We start from the raw sequence: 20,039 nt of genomic DNA on the forward strand, positions 1-20,039 counted from the left end.
ATCCAATTCGTATGATATTGTACGACCGTTATTCCATTCATAATGTAACCTAAAGTAATGTATATCATACTATAAAAAGTCTCACAGATATACATACCGAATAATACGTATTGCCCTGAGACTACGTTGCTGACAGAGAACCTGAAAAACGGAGTCAGGGATTCCTTGTTCACTTTTAACTCACTTCTACTCACTTCTGTTCTCGATTGGTTGTGGGACAGCATATGGGGCAAGTGCTGTTGTTGGCGGAAGAGAGTCATTTTAAGGTCAGGTGGGTAGTATCTTGTGACAGAAAATTAAATAATTAAAACACTGAATTAAAATTCTGGGTTCTGGCAGGGCCAGATTAACCTATTGGGCTATATACTGGGCCTTATTAAATCATTATGTTCTCCAAGCGCTGATATTTCAACTGCTTGGAAGGAAATGCTTGTTCCCTTCCGGCTTTAAATTACAGTTTGGTAGCCTACAGATAGAACTGGAAAATGTGAAGGTCCCTGAACAAAATGTGTGCTTGCTTTAGCTGTTAGTCGTCTTAGATCTATAGTCTAGTTAGATGTCTAGTTGGTATAATTGGTTTAGATCTACAATCTAGTTGGTCTAGGTCTATACAGATGTAGGATCTTAATTTGAGCCAGTTTGCTACAGCAGGAAAATAATCCTGCAGCAACAGGAAATGTGAATTATTATGTGGATTATAAAAATAAAAAAATTAATTTAAGTGGCAATATGTACTTTTTTGGGCGAACCGACCAAATTCACATAGAAATGTGAGTTATAGATCTATCATTCTCATTGAAAGCAAGTCTAAGAAATGGTAGATATGTTCTATGTGCGCTATTTCTATGCTTCCTGTTCTTAAGTTTTGTTTTTGCTTCTTTTACTTTCAGTTTTGTACACCAGCTTCAAACAACTAAAACAACAATATTTTTGGTTATGGAAAATATATTTCACAGTGGTTTAGATGGTACAATGATTATCTACACTATACTAGCTCATTTTGTCACATAAACTGAAATTAGGCAAACTATTAGAGTTTTAGCAACCATGAAATGGCGGAGCGATTTCTGCATAGCGCGACTTTAAGGAGTTTATAAATGTTTCGTTAGGGCAAATCAAGTCTGACATTTCAAAGTGGAAATTAGAAACTTTAGAAGCCTTTTTAAAACACAAATACACTACAAGTTTGCATTCACTGCTTTGTAGGAAACATTTCAGCAACAAAATAATGATCAAACTAAGATCCTACATCTGTAGTCTAGTTAGCAATTGGTCTGTCTAGCTGGTCTGGATCTTTAATTTAGGGAGTGGTTAGTTGGTGTAGATCTAAATCCACAGTGTGAAGTTAGATGTTGTGTTGGTTTAGGGTCTGTGTTATAGTTAGATGTCCAGTTGATCTAGACCAGCGATAGTGAAGTTAGATGACTAGTTAGAAAGATGGATGGATGGATGGATGGATGGATGGATGGATGGATGGATGGATGGATGGATGGATGGATGGATGGATGGGGTGAATGGATGGATGGGGTGAATGGATGGATGGGGTGAATGGATGGAGATGGATGGGTGGATGAGTGGGTGGGTGTGTGGTTGGGGGTATGGATGGATGGATGGATGGATGGATGGATGGATGGATGGATAGATAGATAGATAGATAGATAGATAGATAGATAGATAGATAGATAGATAGATAGATAGATAGATAGATAGATAGATAGATAGATAGATAGATAGATAGATAGATAGATAGATAGACAGGCAGGCAGGCAGGCAGGCAGGCAGGCAGGCAGGCAGGCAGGCAGGCAGGCAGGCAGGCAGACAGACAGACAGACAGACAGACAGACAGACAGACAGACAGACAGACAGACAGACAGACAGACAGACAGACAGACAGACAGGCAGATAGGTAGATAGGTAGATAGATTGTGTGTTGGTTAAAGAGTAGTAGAATTTAAAGGTATCTACCACTGTGTTGTCACGTTCATTTACCAAATATCTTTACCCCAAAAAGTTTTGAATAATTATTTCAGTAGCTACTATTTTTCCAAAGTATTAAAATGTAAATTACATTACCCTAATAATCTCTTGTAGAGTATGGATTGTTACGCAGGTCAACAGAATTCCTTTACAGTTTTGGAGGCCTCATTGTTTCCTAATATTTGTCCCTCTTGCGTCGCTGGTTCAAGAAAATGGCCCATTCACAGCTCCCCTTTTCCACGTCTCTGCTTTCTCCGCCCCTACTCCAAGATTGACAGCCAAGCAGCCTAATCCTCACAAAGACTAACGGGATTGGCAGAATACATTTTTCTCCGTGAGGTAAACAGCGTTTTTTATTTATCACTATCTTTTTTGTTTCGTTTTTTGTTATCTATCATTACAATATCAGCGAGGAAACCAGTATTTTCATCACGAATTTCCTCTATTGGTATTCCCCCTACTGTTGACGTTTACGCTTCAACAATGGAATCTATCCGCCCTCAGCGACTTCAACCAGGGATAGGATTTGGAGCTGCATCGACTGGGACCCTACGCTCCTCTCTCCGGCCCGGGGTTACAGTTCCAACCGCACCTCTGCTGCCTCCCCCGGCCTCCCTATGTGCTTCCTCCGGGCCACCCCCGCCGCTTCAACTCCACAGTCTTCACGGCACTATTGGGAGTGCGGGGCTCGGAACAGGGGTGGCTGGATTCGGTCTATGTAATCCAGGGAACCCGGCGGTCTTGAAGGAGGCGGTGGAGGCTGTTGTTCGGAGCTTTGCGAAGCATACGCAGGGCTATGGCAGAGGTAACCTGGAAATAATTAGTTGCAGAATTTTGGTCCTCCGACTTTCCCTGGCCGTGGTTCAAATGTATCCCACTGTAACTGTGATTAAGATTACAAATTGGATTAAATAGCGTAGTATTGCATGTGCAACATACAGATTGTGTCACCAAAACTGCCCATCCAGTTGATAACAGTAGGCTACATGAACATACCGAGTTTATGATAGCCTATATTTTGTCATATCTAGCCTAATGACTACAGGATACAGTTGACTACAGGATACAGTTGCGTGCACAATTTACATAGCACTTGGGCACTCCAAGTCTGGCACTTCAAGTCACCCCCAATGCTTTAGAGTAGGCCTAGCCTACATGTCATACTATCATCCAAAAACCCAATCAATTAAATGTGGGTAGGTCTATTCAATTTTCATTTACAGAAGTATTCTGATGTTATGTACTCCTTAATCATTTTGAGTCTATGTGGACTTTTATAACGGCCTTGAAAGTCAACGCAATTCGGACAGCTTAAAATCAAATCAAATCAGATTTTATTTGTCACATGCGCCGAATACAACAGGTGTAGACCTTACAGTGAAATGCTAACTTACAAGCCCTTAACCAACAATGCAGTTTTAAGAAAGAATACCAAAAAAAAATACAAAAAAATACAATATAAAATAATACAAAATTAAAGTAAAAAATAATTAAAGAGCAGCAGTAAAAATAACAATAGGGAGGCTATATACAGGGGGTACCGGTACCAAGTCAATGTGTGGGGGCACCGGTTAGTTGAGGTAATTGAGGTAATATGTACATGTAGGTAGAGTTATTAAAGTGACTATGCATAGATAATAAACAGAGAGTAGCAGAAGTGTAAAAAAAGGGGGGGTTAGCCATTTGATTAGATGTTCAGGAGTCTTATAGCTTGGGGGCAGAAGCTGTTTAGAAGCCTCTTGGACCTAGACTTGGCGCTCCGGTACCGCTTGCCGTGCGGTAGCAGAGAGAACTGTCTATGACTAGGGTGGTCGGAGTCTTTGACAATGTTTAGGGCCTTCCTCTGACACCGCCTGGTATAGAGGTCCTGGATAGCAGGAAGCTTGGCCCCAGTGATGTACTGGGCCGTACACACTACCCTCTGTGGTGCCTTGCGGTCGGAGGCCGAGCAGTTGCCATACCAGACAGTGATGCAACCAGTCAGGATGCTCTCGATGGTGCAGCTGTAGAACCTTTTAAGGATCTGAGGACCCATGCCAAATCTTTTTAGTCTCCTTAGGGGGAATAGGTTTTGTCGTGCCCTCTTCACGACTGTCTTGGTGTGCTTGGACCATGTTAGTTTGTTGGTGATGTGGACACCAAGGAACTTAAAGCTCTCAACCTGCTCCACTACAGCCCTGTCGATGAGAATGGGAGCGTGCTCGGTCCTCTTCTTTTTCCTGTAGTCCACAATCATCTCCTTTGTCTTGATCACATTGAGGGAGAGGTTGTTGTCCTGGCACAACACAGCCAGGTCTCTGAACTCCTCCCTATAGGCTATCTCATCGTTGTCGGTGATCAGACCTACCACTGTTGTGTCATCGGCAAACTTAATGATGGTGTTGGAGTCCTGCCTGGTCATGCAATCATGAGTGAACAGGGAGTACAGGAGGGAACTGAGCACGCACCCCTGAGGGGCCCCTGTGTTGAGGATCAGCGTGGCGGATGTGTTGTTACCTACCCTTACCACCTGGGGGCGGTTCGTCAGGAAGTCCAGGATCCATCCACGGGTCGGTAGTCATTTAGGCAGGTTACCTTAGTGTTCTTGGGCACAGGGACTATGGTGCTCTGCTTGAAACATGTTGGTATTACAGACTCAGACAGGTAGAGTTTAAATATGTCAGTGAAGACACTTGCCAGTTGGTCAGCGCATGCTCGGAGTACACGTCCTGGTAATCCGTCTGGCCCTGCGGCCTTGTGAATGTTGACCTGTTTAAAGGTCTTACTCACAGCGGCTACGGAGAGCGTGATCACACAGTCGTCCGGAACAGCTGATGCTCTCATGCATGTTTCAGTGTTACCTGCCTCGAAGCGAGCATAGAAGTAATTTAGCTTGTCTGGTAGGCTCGTGTCACTGGGCAGCTCGCAGCTGTGCTTCCCTTTGTAGTCTGTAATAGTTTGCAAGCCCTGCCACATCCGACAAGCGTCAGAGCCGGTGTAGTATGATTCGATCTTAGTCCTGTATTGACGCTTTGCCTGTTTGATGGTTCGTCGGAGGGCATAGCGGGATTTCTTATAAGCTTCCAGGTTAGAGTCCCACTCCTTGAAAGCGGCAGCTCTACCCTTTAGCTCAGTGCGGATGTTGCCTGTAATCCATGGCTTCTGGTTGGGGTATGTACGTACAGTCACTGTGGGGACGACGTCATCGATGCACTTATTGATGAAGCCAGTGACTGATGTGGTGTACTCCTCAATGCCATCGGAAGAATCCCGGAACATATTCCAGTCTGTGCTAGCAAAACAGTCCTATAGCTTAGCATCTGCTTCATCTGACCACTTTTTTATTGACGAGTCACTGGTGCTTCCTGCTTTAATTTTTGCTTGTAAGCAGGAATCAGCAGGATAGAATTATGGTCAGATTTGCCAAATGGAGGGCGAAGAAGAGCTTTGTATGCGTCTCTGTTCATTGAGTGCGGTCTTAGTGCCAGCATCGGTTTGTAGTGGTAAACAGACAGCTACGAAGAATATAGATATATTGGGTTGTTCCTTGTTGTTGTTTACTTGTAAAATAAACAGGATGTTTTTGGCTATTGCCATATATGTGCAAAGCAGTGTTCAAGTTTTAATCCTCACTCCTATACAATAACCCACTGTGTCACTTTTATTATTTCTTAAATCCAAACCTGAATACCAAATGAGTCCAATAGACCATATTCAAAGGGAAACTCAGCAATTATAACTTGAGATATTGAGATGAGCAAGATGCAAGACTTTGCTCTCACACAGTCACACACAGTATCTGTGAATGTGCACGTGTTCGCTTCACGCTGTTACAGCATAGTAGCCACGGGACCAAAACAGCGGAGGAGTTGAGCCTCGCGTTTCAACGCTCTTAGTTGTTGCGGAAGTTAACCCACTATGCCGTTTACTTTCTGCATCCACATCATATCGCTGAGTCCACCTTTAAGACTCCATGCAGTGGAATGTTAAATTGTGTCATTTTATGTCTCCTCCAGTGAACGTGGTGGAAGCCTTGCAAGAGTTCTGGCAGATGAAGCAGTCAAGAGGGGCAGACCTCAGGAATGGGGCGCTGGTGGTGTACGAGATGGTCCCATCAAACAACCCACCCTATGTTTGCTACGTCAGTCTCCCAGGGGGAAGCTGCTTTGGGAGTTTCCAGGTGAGCTAACCTGTGACTGTAGGCTGTCTCAATACAGTTGTGGGCACTAAAACGTTGGGTTGCGCCTCAGGTGGAAGGCCCCCTGTATAGTATCTCTGAGTTAGCGAAGGTGCTAGAAAAGTGTATTTATTATTACCACTACACTACAGTATAATGGTTTGAAATTGTGTTGGTGTAGTTGCATGAATTAACTTCCCTTTATGGCCATAACATTAGGGATTTATCTGACCGTACAACTCTACTCATGCACAAATGCTTCCACCCAAATCAATTCTGCCAATCTGACCTGATCACCTTGAGTACATTGGCCCTGGATTTTCAGATTAAATGTCAATCATTGAGAGCCTTTTCTGAAATGTCAAGGGAGATCAAGCGACTAATTAGGCCTGGGTCATGTTTATGGGGGCACACCGTAGCAAAACGTTGTTCAATTGAAAACAATGTTTATGCAGTCTTTGTTTACAAACTGCTGACTGTGCACCCATATTCTGCTGGAAGCATATGACACTTAGCAGAAATGTTTATTACATTTTTACATTTTTAGTCATTTAGCAGACGCTCTTATCCAGAGCGACTTACAGTTAGTGAGTGCATACATTATTATTTTTTTATTTATTATTATTTTTATTTTTTTTCATACCGCCCCCCCGTGGGAATCGAACCCACAACCCTGGCGTTGCAAACGCCATGCTCTACCAACTGAGCTACATCCCTGCCGGCCATTCCCTCCCCTACCCTGGACGACGCTGGGCCAATTGTGCGCCGCCCCATGGGTCTCCCGGTCGTTACATTTTTAGTATGTGTATGTGATTCCTATGAATCACGAAAATTAGCGTCCAGGTAGTCCCTCCCAGTTTCAGTCCATTTTCTTCTGTTTGGTGCCTTATGAACATGACCCGGATGTTTCTGGGACTTTCTCCTCACACTCTTCCTTTGTTTATCTGAATACTTCAAGAATGTGTTAAAGAGATTCTCCAGTACTTTTGTATACTTTTTAGCCAGTAGTTAAAGGTAGCGCTCACGAGTCAAAAGTGTTCTCCAAAAATTGCGTATTACGTCACATATGTGCAGATATGTGCACCACGTCATTGCTCTCTCTCTCGCTCTGCTGTGTGTGCATGATGTGCCACTTGCTAGCTGTCACTCAATTGGCGAGGGGCTGAAGCTCATTGGTTGAACTCAAATTGTTAGGGGGCTGGCCCACATGTGGTAAGACAGTAATTCTGCTCATAGATTATGCATGTATGAACTACACATTGACACATCCAGCCTAGCCTCGTCGTGAACCATGCTTCCCTAAAACGGGAAGCCTGGGGAAGTTCATGGCAGAAAAATAGCTAAATAGGGGTGGGAACCCGGTGTAAATCAGTGACACCTCGCAACCAATGACTGTATGCTCGCAACACGTCAAACCAATTACATGCCTTAATTGGGCAGAGCTCCAATAGTGCTCTAATTAGTGTCGTAGGTGCAACAGTGGGTGAGGATGGCTGGGAAATCGCAGATTAAAACTCCATAAAAATATGTTGATGTATGTCAATTTTGTGTATAGAGCACACTTCTGGCAAAACACAATTCAGTTTTTCCTCCAGCCTTCTTCCATTTTCTGAAATGTGGCAAACTAGCATATGGAACAACTCTCTGCAAAATGTGTCCTTGGTATGGCAACACGAGACTACATCCAGCCCAAAGCGGTCTTGATAAATCTTTCCTAAGTAACTCTACAAGTGAAAAGGCATAGAGGCATGTTTTACATAGTTTATAACTTGACCAGAACAGTTGAAGTGTGTATATATGTTGTTATATACGCTGAGTGTACAAAACATTAGGAACACACACATTAGGAGTCCTAATATTGAGTTGCACCCCCTTTTGCCCTCAGAACAGCCTCAATTAATCGGGGCATGGACTCTACAAGGTGTCGAAAGCATTCCACAGGGATGCTGGCCCATGTTGACTCCAATGCTTCCCACAGTTGTGTCAAGTTGACTGGATGTCCTTTGGGTGGTGGACCATTCTTGATACACACAGGAAACTGTTGAGTGTAAAAAAAACAGCAACGTTGCAGTTCTTGACACACTCAAACCGGTGCGCTGGCACCTACTACCATACCCCGTTCAAAGGCACTTAAATATTTTGTCTTGCCCATTCACCATCTGAATGGCACACATACACAATCCATGTCTCAATTTTCTCAAGGCTTAAAACTCCTTCTTTAACCTGTCTCCTCCCCTTCATCTACACTGATTGAAGTGGATTTAACAAGTGACATCAATAAGGGATCATAGCTTTTACCTGGATTCACCTGGTCAGTCTATGTCACGGTAAGAGCAGGTGTTCATAATGTTTTGTACACTCAGTGTATATCAAGGTTTGTACACATTCACAGCTAAAAGCTGAATTGTAATATACAGACCAAAAAATTAAAAAGGTAACTGTTAGTTGAAGAATAAAGAAATTGAGTGATAAAACTCTAGCTTCAGCCTGCTCTTGTGAAAATTGTGTAGTTTTGTATAGTATGTTGTGGTAGCAGAATCGAGTTTTCCACAGCAATGTGTACGGGGCGGCAGGTAGCTTAGTGGGTAAGAGCGTTGTGCCAGTAACCGAAAGGTCGCTGGTTCTAATCCCCGAGCCGACTAGGTGAAAAATCTGTCGATGTGCCCTTAAGCAAGGCACTTAACCCTAATTGGTCCTGTAAGTCGCTCTGGATAAGAGCGTCTGCTAAATGACTAAAATGTAAATGTACTGGGAATCCCATATTAAAGCAGTTGTCTCTCGTCAGCATTACAAGAGATTACAAACCAAGATTAAATTCAATAGCTAACCATTGGCTAATCTCAAATAATAATCCCTGGATCTGAACCACTGCTGAGGTGAAATACACCGCCAAGTCGATAACTCCAGGCTGTTGGGTCCATCAAATACATGTTAGCAAGGTGTAGGAGTAGGACCTTACTTGTATTCAGGTTTAGCATAAAAAAATTGAATTAAGGATGTAGAAAACCACATTTGGCTGTTGATCTCATCCATTAATTTATACATAATTACATACAGTACAAGCCGTATCCCTATCTTTGTTAAATAATAATAATAGAAATAGTAATGACTGCTGTAATGTACATTCTTCTTTTTTTCTAATGTTATTTTAAATTCTAAATCATACTGGAACTTGAGCATTGTGCCTAGCAGAATATTCCATGGGAGGATGAAATGTTTTGCCATTTCTTCCTCTCCTCGAATTGGCTGACTGCAATGCGTACTGTGGTTGGAAACTCATCTGGTGGTTCATCTGGTTGTTATTAGAGCCAAACATTGAGTTTAGAAGGAGCCGTGACACCCCCTCCCCACATTCTCCCCCTCATCCCATTTGCACAGGGCCTCTCTTGCCTCTATCCTTCCTAACTCTTTCTTTCTTTCTTTCTTTGAAATAATAGCAATGAAGCGGAAACATTGATATTACTTAGACATACATGAAAAACATACATGAAAAAAGATTAAGATACATTTCAAATGCTTCATGTTTTAAAAAAAAAAGGTCATTATTAAAATGTACTTCTATATGACTTCCAGAAGACCCATACAATAATTTGACTTTACCATCTTATGATATTGCATGTATCACACGGTCATAACGTTACAGTTTGTGCCATAGGCTATATATATTCTGGGGGGGACTTGGAGCCATTCAGAAAAGTACTAAATATGTTTTATGCTTTACTTTCGGCAGTTTTGTCCAACCAAGGCTGAGGCAAGACGTAGTGCTGCCAAGATCGCACTGATGAACTCGGTTTTCAACGAACATCCTTCCCGCCGCATCACAGATGACTTCATTGAGAAGAGTGTATGTGAGGCACTGGCCTCCTTTAATGTGAGTGCCATTGAATGTATTTTTTAGATAAAATGACTGACATTAACAGAAGCAGTGCGCACTGGTCTTTAATATAATCCATACTGTAGCTCCTATTAAAAGGTCACAGCCTTATGAGGGTAAGATCTTAATCTGATTGGGCTCTTAAGGAGAAAAAGACTGGATGATTGGACTCTACTTGTATTTTACAGGGAAACAGAGAAGAGGCAGACAACCCCAGCACAGGAATTGGGGCGTTTCGCTTCATGCTGGAGTCCAACAAAGGAAAGTCAATGTTGGAGTTTCAGGTAAATAGGATGGAGTAACGCAAAGTTGGATTACTTGTAATGATACAGTGGATGTTACAATAATGAAATGTAAGAAAAGGAAAATGTTGGACTGTATGTGAGGCTAGTTTAGGACTGTTGCTGCCTCTATGGTACATCGGTCAGGATGCAGGAAATGAGGAGATCAGTAGCGGTGCATGGGTAAAATCACAGTGGAATCCAAGCCATGAAAAAAAGGCATATTACAACCTGTGTTAATAATTGCGTTGTTTGCTCTATAAACTGTTAGTTTATATGCCTTGGCACTGTGATATACAGTGAGGGAAAAAAGTATTTGATCCCCTGCTGATTTTGTACGTTTGCCCACTGACAAAGAAATGATCAGTCTATAATTTTAATGGTAGGTTTATTTGAACAGTGAGAGACAGAATAACAACAAAAAAATCCTGAAAAACGCATGTCAAAAATGTTATAAATTGATTAGCATTTTAATGAGGGAAATAAGTATTTGACCCCCTCTCAATCAGAAAGATTTCTGGCTCCCAGGTGTCTTTTATACAGGTAACGAGCTGAGATTAGGAGCACTCCCTTTAAGAGTGTGCTCCTAATCTCAGTTTGTTACCTGTATAAAAGACACCTGTCCACAGAAGCAATCAATCAGATTGCAAACTCTCCACCATGGCCAAGACCAAAGAGCTCTCCAAGGATGTCAGGGACAAGATTGTAGACCTACACAAGGCTGGAATGGGCTACAAGACCATCGCCAAGCAGCTTGGTGAGAAGGTGACTCCAGTTGGTGCGATTATTCGCAAATGGAAGAAACACAAAATAACTGTCAATCTCCCTCGGATCGTGGATGGGTATTCCAGCATGACAATGACCCAAAACACACGGCCAAGGCAACAAAGGAGTGGCTCAAGAAGAAGCACATTAAAATCCTGGAGTGGCCTAGCCAGTCTCCAGACCATAATCCCATAGAAAATCTGTGGAGGGAGCTGAAGGTTCGAGTTGCCAAACGTCAGGCTCGAAACCTTAATCACTTGGAGAAGATCTGCAAAGAGGAGTGGGACAAAATCCCTCCTGAGATGCGTGCAAACCTGGTGGCCAACTACAAGAAACGTCTGACCTCTGTGATTGCCAACAATGGTTTTGCCACCAAGTACTAAGTCATGTTTTGCAGAGGGGTCAAATACTTATTTCCCTCATTAAAATGCAAATCAATTCATAACATTTTTGACATGCTTTTTTCTGGATTTTGTTGTTGTTTTTCTCTCTCACTGTTCAAGTAAACCTACCATTAAAATTATAGACTGATCATTTCTTTGTCAGTGGGCAAACATACAAAATCAGCAGGGGATCAAATACTTTTCCCCTTCACTGTATAGGCCTAAAGCCAAGACAATAAGAAGACACAGTGGCAGAATAAATTTAACCTCACCTATGTTTCATCACAAAACCAGAGGGCAACATCTGTCCGCTTGAGTCCACAAAGCTTATTGCATGTAACAAACAGTTACATGACCAACAGCATGGTCAAGTTTAATGTTTCCGACATTTTCGGACTACTAAACAACTATTGATTTAGAACACCGGAGAGTTACCGCAAGTCGCAAAGAAAACGAGCTGCATCCACTATTCCAGCACCATTTCATCTTCAACATTTCAACATCATCAAATCACCTATGCTTAGTCTAACACAGTGACAACTAAAAGATACCAAAAACGATTTAGTCCAATCAACATAAGCTAAATATCATGTGGCTGTCCATGATACTGATTTCTGTGTGTGCGTGTGCATAAGTAGAAAAACATGTTGACTCACCCTACTTGTAGAGAAACGCCAATGCCATCCTCCTCTTTCATGTTGCCGAAATGGTCTATGACTCTGTCATACAGTACACCCTTTTAGTTTTTGTTGTCCTAGGCTACCTGGCTAAAATGCTTGCTCGCTAGCCTAACTTCCTTTCATGGGCAACGATGAGCTAGTTAGTTAACATTAGCCTACTACATCTAGCTACATACAGTGGGGAGAACAAGTATTTGATACACTGCCAATTTTGCAGGTTTTCCTACTTACAAAGCATGTAGAGGTCTGTAATTTTTATCATAGGTACACTTCAACCGTGAGAGACGGAATCTAAAACATCCAGAAAATCACATTGTATGATTTTTAAGTAATTCATTTGCATTTTATTGCATGACATTAGTATTTGATACATCAGAAAAGCAGAACTTAATATTTGGTACAGAAACCTTTGTTTGCAATTACAGAGATCATACGTTTCCTGTAGGTCTTGACCAGGTTTGCACACACTGCAGCAGGGATTTTGGCCCACTCCTCCATACAGACCTTCTTCAGATCCTTCAGGTTTCGGGGCTGTCGCTGGGCAATACGGACTTCCAGCTCCCTCCAAAGATTTTCTATTGGGTTCAGGTCTGGAGACTGGCTAGGCCACTCCAGGACCTTGAGATGCTTCTTACGGAGCCACTCCTTAGTTGCCCTGGCTGTGTGTTTCGGGTCGTTGTCATGCTGGAAGACCCAGCCACGACCCATCTTCAATGCTCTTACTGAGGGAAGGAGGTTGTTGGCCAAGATCTTGCGATACATGGCCCCATCCATCCTCCCCCTCAATACGGTGCAGTCGTCCTGTCCCCCTTTGCAGAAAAGCATCCCCAAAGAATGATGTTTCCACCTCCATGCTTCACGGTTGGGATGGTGTTCTTGGGGTTGTACTCATCCTTCTTCTTCCTCCAAACACGGCGAGTGGAGTTTAGACCAAAAAGCTCTATTTTTGTCTCATCAGACCACATTACCTTCTCCCATTCCTCCTCTGGATCATCCAGATGGTCATTGGCAAACTTCAGACGGGCCTGGACATGCGCTGGCTTGAGCAGGGGGACCTTGCGTGCGCTGCAGGATTTTAATCCATGATGGCGTAGTGTGTTACTAATGGTTTTCTTTGAGACTGTGGTCCCAGCTCTCTTCAGGTCATTGACCAGGTCCTGCCGTGTAGTTCTGGGCTGATACCTCACCTTCCTCATGATCATTGATGCCCCACGAGGTGAGATCTTGCATGGAGCCCCAGACCGAGGGTGATTGACCGTCATCTTGAACTTCTTCCATTTTCTAATAATTGCGCCAACAGTTGTTGCCTTCTCACCAAGCTGCTTGCCTATTGTCCTGTAGCCCATCCCAGCCTTGTGCTGGTCTACAATTTTATCCCTGATGTCCTTACACAGCTCTCTGGTCTTGGCCATTGTGGAGAGGTTGGAGTCTGTTTGATTGAGTGTGTGGACAGGTGTCTTTTATACAGGTAACGAGTTCAAACAGGTGCAGTTAATACAGGTAATGAGTGGAGAACAGGAGGGCTTCTTAAAGAAAAACTAACAGGTCTGTGAGAGCCGGAATTCTTACTGGTTGATAAGTGATACTTATGTCATGCAATAAAATGCAAATTATTACTTAAAAATCATACAATGTGATTTTCTGGATTTTTGTTTTAGATTCTGTCTCTCACAGTTGAAGTGTACCTATGATAAAAATTACAGACCTCTACATTCTTTGTAAGTAGGAAAACCTGCAAAATCGGCAGTGTATCAAATACTTGTTCTCCCCACTGTACATTTACATAATTTAGCAGACGCTCTTATCCAGAGCGACTTACAGTAGTGAGTGCGTACATTTTCATACTTTTTCAAACTGGTCCCCTGTGGGAATCGAACCGACAACTCTGCCGTTGCAAGTGCCATGCTCTACCAACTGAGCCACACGTGACCCAGGCGTGTCCAAATATTTTGTGTATCAAATACTTGTTCTCCCCACTGTATTGAGCTTCCATCCTCTCAGGCCAGGGGCACAATGTATGAATTTATGGTTGGATCAGAATCGCCGTTATAATCATTGGCCAGTACGGAGTATTGTCCAAATCCCTATCTCCCTCCATGGCTAATTTAGTAAATGTTTTGCTAGCTAGCTAGCCACCAGAGGACAACAAAACAAAGAGATGCAACAATTCAAGTTTTGTCTGTCAATTATATTTGGCTTTTGATGTGATGTGGTGTGAAGCCAAATCCAAACTGGCTTCCCTTGACACTTATTTTTTTGGTGCGCCAGGACCATTCACAGTTGAGCTCATTCAGTTTAGCTCAACTCTGACTGGCTATCATTGTATACTTTTTTTATTAAGGGAGGCCAATTACTTGCTGGCTTCCCTTGCATTCAATGCTACAGGCGGCAACAATATCATACTCTTTTTGACCAGACTGCATCAGATAGACGGGCTACTCATACAGAGACAGAGGGACACTGTTTTGCTCAATTGAATGCTTTCTCCGGTGAGATACTTTCTGCCTTTTGCGAATTGAAGGAACATTTCAAAACACAGAGGGACGGAGAAATATTTATGTTTCTTGTAACTTTTTGGGGAAGCCTGGATTCCCTTGGCATCCATGAATACACGCCACTGGAGGAGATGGAAATGAGGAATCCAAATACTGGGTTTTCTTTGCACACACAGAACACATGGGGATTGGTTGGAGAATATTAAATGATATTATGGTTTCTACAGAGTTATAAAAGAGGGAGATGCATACATGTTAACATAGACTTGACTAATGGTGCCAAAACTACTGGTAATTACACAAAGCAGACAGATAACTATATTGTCAATTAGCTTTGTAATTCCAGTTCATGGAAAAATATAAACATTTACTGATCAACCCTAAACTATAGCTTCATTTATGATAAAGAAAACCAAGAGTAATTTCTGAGTGTTTATCAAAGTTGGCTGGTTTCATCACCTCTGCTTCATGACATACCACTCTGGTTTCCCAGGTTGAGTGAAAAAAAGTATGCAGTCAAACTTGATAAATGCAACAGTTTGAGACTCATGACAGCATGAACTAAAGCAGAGCATGCCAGTATCGGGAGCAATTGAAATAATGTACATGTACATCAATTGAATTGGGACTTGACACACTTAAACAGAGTTTTGACTTATCCAAAGTGCACTTATCAGCAATCAACTGTAGATGTCAAGGACTAGATAATGAGACCCACTTCATGAATGAGTGTGAGGACCTTCATGCGTGCAGAAGAGAATAGAAGCAAAACCATGTATTGGACTCTGTGGTTCCTGGAATTTCCTAAGAGCATGTTGGTCTGGCAAACAAATCTGGACAGAATTGCTGGCCTCCAGTCTTTCATTGTTTGTCATCCAAATCCACTGAATCTAATGCATGGATTGGTATTTTCCAAACCACCGTTTATGATTTAGGGCTTTACACATGCAAACAAATGAATGCTACTTATTGACCTTCTCCCTCTTTGCTCCCCCTACTGGCCTCAAATCATTCAATCTTGTGACTTTGACATTAAAAACTCACTGCCTTGCGATAGCAATCAAACTTGAAATTGTGCTTACTGCCAAACAGTGCTTTCCATGCGGTGCAGGCACACACGACAATGCTGCTTGTCGACGCTGAACAGTTTTTTTTATTTCAGGAATTGATGACCGTCTTTCAGCTGCTGCACTGGAATGGAAGCCTGAAGGCCATGAGAGAGAGACAATGCTCCCGTCAAGTAAGATCTCATTTGGATAAGAGTACTGATTATTGGTATCACTTTATTTCATAGGCCTGTTTCATTTGGTATTTGTCCAGGTATTAAATAAGACATGATTTGGTATCAATCAATATTTTTTGGTATGTATTTCAAACAATTGGTTTGCTGTTTTGTTCAAATGTTTTTGGTTCATTTTGTGTGAAAGCAATGACTTATGACTGTTATGTGTAAAAAGTAAGTAAGTATGTGAGCAAATTTGAATATGTTTCCATTTCTGGCACTTAAGAGAAAAATATTTGGACACGCCTGGGTCACGTGTGGCTCAGTTGGTAGAGCATGGCACTTGCAACGGCAGAGTTGTCGGTTCGATTCCCACAGGGGACCAGTTTGAAAAAGTATGAAAATGTACGCACTCACTACTGTAAGTCGCTCTGGATAAGAGCGTCTGCTAAATTATGTAAATGTACAGTGGGGAGAACAAGTATTTGATACACTGCCGATTTTGCAGGTTTTCCTACTTACAAAGAATGTAGAGGTCTGTAATTTTTTATCATAGGTACACTTCAACTGTGAGAGACAGAATCTAAAACAAAAATCCAGAAAATCACATTGTATGATTTTTAAGTAATTAATTAGCATTTTATTGCATGACATAAGTATTTGATCACCTACCATCCAGTAAGAATTCCGGCTCTCACAGACCTGTTAGTTTTTCTTTAAGAAGCCCTCCTGTTCTCCACTCATTACCTGTATTAACTGCACCTGTTTGAACTCGTTACCTGTATAAAAGACACCTGTCCACAGAAGCAATCAATCAATCAGATTCCACCATGGCCAAGACCAAAGAGCTCTCCAAGGATGTCAGGGACAAGATTGTAGACCTACACACGGCTGGAATGGGCTACAAGACCATCGCCAAGCAGCTTGGTGAGAAGGTGACAACAGTTGGTGTGATTATTCACAAATGGAAGAAACAAAAAATAACTGTCAATCTCCCTCGGCCTGGGGCTCCATGCAAGATCTCACCTCGTGGAGTTGCAATGATCTTGAGAACGGTGAGGAATCAGCCCAGAACTACACGGGAGGATCTTGTCAATGATCTCAAGGCAGCTGGGACCATAGTCACCAAGAAAAGAATTGGTAACACACTACGCCGTGAAGGACTGAAATCCTGCAGCGCCCGCAAGGTCCCCCTGCTCAAGAAAGCACATATACAGGCCTGTCTGAAGTTTGCCAATGAACATCTGAATGATTCAGAGGAGAACTGGGTGAAAGTGTTGTGGTCAGATGAGACCAAAATGGAGCTCTTTGGCATCAACTCAACTTGCCGTGTTTGGAGGAGGAGGAATGCTGCCTATGACCCCAAGAACACCATCCCCACCGTCAAACATGGAGGTGGAAACATTATGCTTTGGGGGTGTTTTTCTGCTAAGGGGACAGGACAACTTCACCGCATCAAAGGGACTGTGGAGGGGGCCATGTACCGTCAAATCTTGGGTGAGAACCTCCTTCCCTCAGCCAGGGCATTGAAAATGGGTTGTGAATCGGTATTCCAGCATGACAATGACCCAAAATACACGTCCAAGGCAACAAAGGAGTGGCTCAAGAAGAAGCACATTAAGGTCCTGGAATGGCCTAGCCAGTCTCCAGACCTTAATCCCATAGAAAATCTGTGGAGGGAGCTGAAGGTTTGAGTTGCCAAACGTCAGCCTCGAACCCTTAATGACTTGGAGAAGATCTGCAAAGAGGAGTGGGACAAAAATCCCTCCTGAGATGTGTGCAAACCTGGTGGCCAACTACAAGAAACGTCTGACCTCTGTGATTGCCAACAAGGGTTTTGCCACCAAGTACTAAGTCATGTTTTGCAGAGGGGTCAAATACTTATTTCCCTCATTAAAATGCAAATCAATTTATAACATTTATTACATGCGTTTTTCTGGGTTTTTTTTTTTGTTATTTTGTCTCTCACTGTTCAAATAAACCTACCATTAAAATTATAGACTGATCATGTCTTTGTCAGTGGGCAAACGTACAAAATCAGCAGGGGATCAGATACTTTTTTCCCTCACTGTAACTGATCAAACTCAAGAGTTATTTGAGAAAAACATTTGCCTGACAGTTTCCATTAAATCAAGCAAGTTTGGAAAATAAAACATATCCCTCATCCTTACAGACTGACAGTGATAGTATTTAATTATAATTCAAATGGTACAGCCAACACCGCATCTCAGTTCAACATAAGTACAGAATGGGGCTGAAACTCACTGGAGATAATGAGTAACATTGGCTGAGTTACACTCTGGCTTGAGTTAGGATGGAATGTCATGCTGAAGGAACCTATCTAAACCACATTGTGTGGGCTGAATGAATACCTATGAAGTGATTCCGTTCCAGGCAGAGTCAGGTGACCTAAATGTTTGTGTTCAGTCCTCATTATCTCATGCATCTTACATACAGAAACTACTTTTAAGGCGTCAACTATGAGCCTTGATCAAAGTTTGATTAAAGTTTGTAAAAAATGTTTACCAGAGTTTAAATCATTTTTCTTTGACTTCATCTGATCTCAAACATTAAAATACTCAGGCTCTATGCACACACCTTAAAGATTTAATCCCCCACCCTTCATGTATGCTAATTTAAAAATGGGAGCTTTCTGACATTGTTTTTGCAGTATGGGGGTCAATTCAGGCAACTTCCAATTCATGAAATTAATATAAATTCACCTGAATAATGAAATTGTGCCTCAACCCTGGCTTTTGCCAATCTACGCCATTCAGATCAGAAGTCAAAGAGGAGAGAAGAGGAGGAAGAGCAGCCAGCAACTCCACGATTGGGATAGAGACGACTCAGTTGTAGGGAGTTTTTCCTAGCCACCGTGCTTCTACACCTGCATTACTAGCTGTTTGGGGTTTTAGGCTGGGTTTCTGTACAGCACTTCGAGATATTAGCTGATGTACGAAGGGCTATATAAAATAAAATTGATTGATTGATTGAGTTGTATTGTGTTTTCTAGGGTTACGGAGTGCTTTCACCCTGTGTGTCTCTTGACTGATTAAGTATTCTCTTTGGTCTGGCCTTATGCCTTTCATCTCAATGGTTAAGGAGCTGAGCCACTGGAGTAATTAGCTCACCCAGACGTCTCACATTCCTCATTTGAAATTATGTTATTGCTGGCCACGCAGCTCACGCAGTTGTGGTTCCAGGTCATTTCAAATCCAAGCATTTCAGGATCATTCAACATAATCTGGATCTCAATCAAACCTGCACTGCTAGGATACCAGTACTGTTGAAAAATATAATGATTTAATGGGGCACTTCCGCTTCCTACCCAGCTAGCCTGAATTTCTAACAATCATGACCGTGGCGTCAATAAGGTCCATTCCGGCCTAACAACTTTTTGTTTTTGCTTTCCCCTAACAGGAAGTGCTGGCTCACTACTCCCATCGGGCGCTGGATGATGACATGCGCACCCAAATGGCTGCTGATTGGGTGAACCGGGAGCAAGGCGTGGCTGGCACCATCGCCCAGGAAGTGGCGGCAACAGATCGGGAACTTGAGGAGGCCAGGCTGGCCGGCCGGGAGCTTCGCTTTCACAAGGAAAAGAAGGACATCCTGATGCTGGCTGTTGGCCAACTGGGTGCAGCCAACACTGCCACACTGCCTTCAACCTGCTAGGTATACGCTGGATTCCAACCCCATAACTTGATTCACTTCCATCTGCCCACGTTGACTTCCCCCTCGTGGTTCTCAAAAGTCTGCATAGGTGTGGGAAACGTAATAGTAACTCGGCATAGCGTCCACCATATGGCTTTTACCTATTCAGTCCGATCAGATCTGCGAGTTGAGAGTCAAGGGCAGATGGAAATAAGTTGGTTGTCAGTTTGGAATCTGGCCTTAGAGAGGAATGAGGAAAAGTGGCCAATACCATTGATTGTATAGAGGCTAGCAAGGCAGCCATTTAGGAGCTTTCAATTATAAAACAGTGAGTGCTAATACGCCTGATTCAGCTTATAAAGATCTTGACAAAAAGTTGATTAGTTGAGTCAGATATGTTAGTGCTGGTTTAGAACTAAATCTTTAGGACCAGGATCGAATAATTCTGTTACACAATAAGTCATTGAGGTCATTTTGTGCTGCCATGTAATTGGGTTTGTGAAATTCACATGGAATAATGAACTGTTCTCATTCCTCTCATTCCCTTTCTAT

At 42.5% G+C, this 20,039-nt stretch overlaps 1 protein-coding gene across 1 annotated transcript; it reads left to right on the forward strand.

Annotated features, from left to right (window-relative positions):
• The first annotated feature begins 2,079 nt into the window (after positions 1-2,079).
• LOC121571970 (LIX1-like protein) lies at positions 2,080-19,606 on the forward strand. The gene is made up of 6 exons (XM_041883782.1): positions 2,080-2,782; positions 5,973-6,136; positions 9,864-10,004; positions 10,196-10,291; positions 15,774-15,851; positions 19,254-19,606. Exons 1-6 carry the CDS (start codon positions 2,461-2,463, stop codon positions 19,506-19,508), a joined length of 1,056 nt encoding a protein of 351 aa, XP_041739716.1. The 5' UTR covers positions 2,080-2,460; the 3' UTR covers positions 19,509-19,606.
• Positions 19,607-20,039: the final 433 nt, after the last annotated feature.

The sequence above is a fragment of the Coregonus clupeaformis genome, chromosome 8, assembly GCF_020615455.1.
Source record: "Coregonus clupeaformis isolate EN_2021a chromosome 8, ASM2061545v1, whole genome shotgun sequence".
Lineage (NCBI taxonomy): Eukaryota > Metazoa > Chordata > Actinopteri > Salmoniformes > Salmonidae > Coregonus > Coregonus clupeaformis.

What these genes read in the sequence shown, in the direction of transcription:
- LOC121571970 (XM_041883782.1), top strand. Translation starts at nt 2,461, where the DNA reads ATGGAATCTATCCGCCCTCAGCGACTTCAACCAGGGATAGGATTTGGA. An exon ending in TACGCAGGGCTATGGCAGAG is followed by an intron (nt 2,783 to 5,972) that starts GTAACCTGGAAA and finishes TGTCTCCTCCAG; the next exon opens with TGAACGTGGTGGAAGCCTTG. An exon ending in AGTCAATGTTGGAGTTTCAG is followed by an intron (nt 10,292 to 15,773) that starts GTAAATAGGATG and finishes TTTTTATTTCAG; the next exon opens with GAATTGATGACCGTCTTTCA.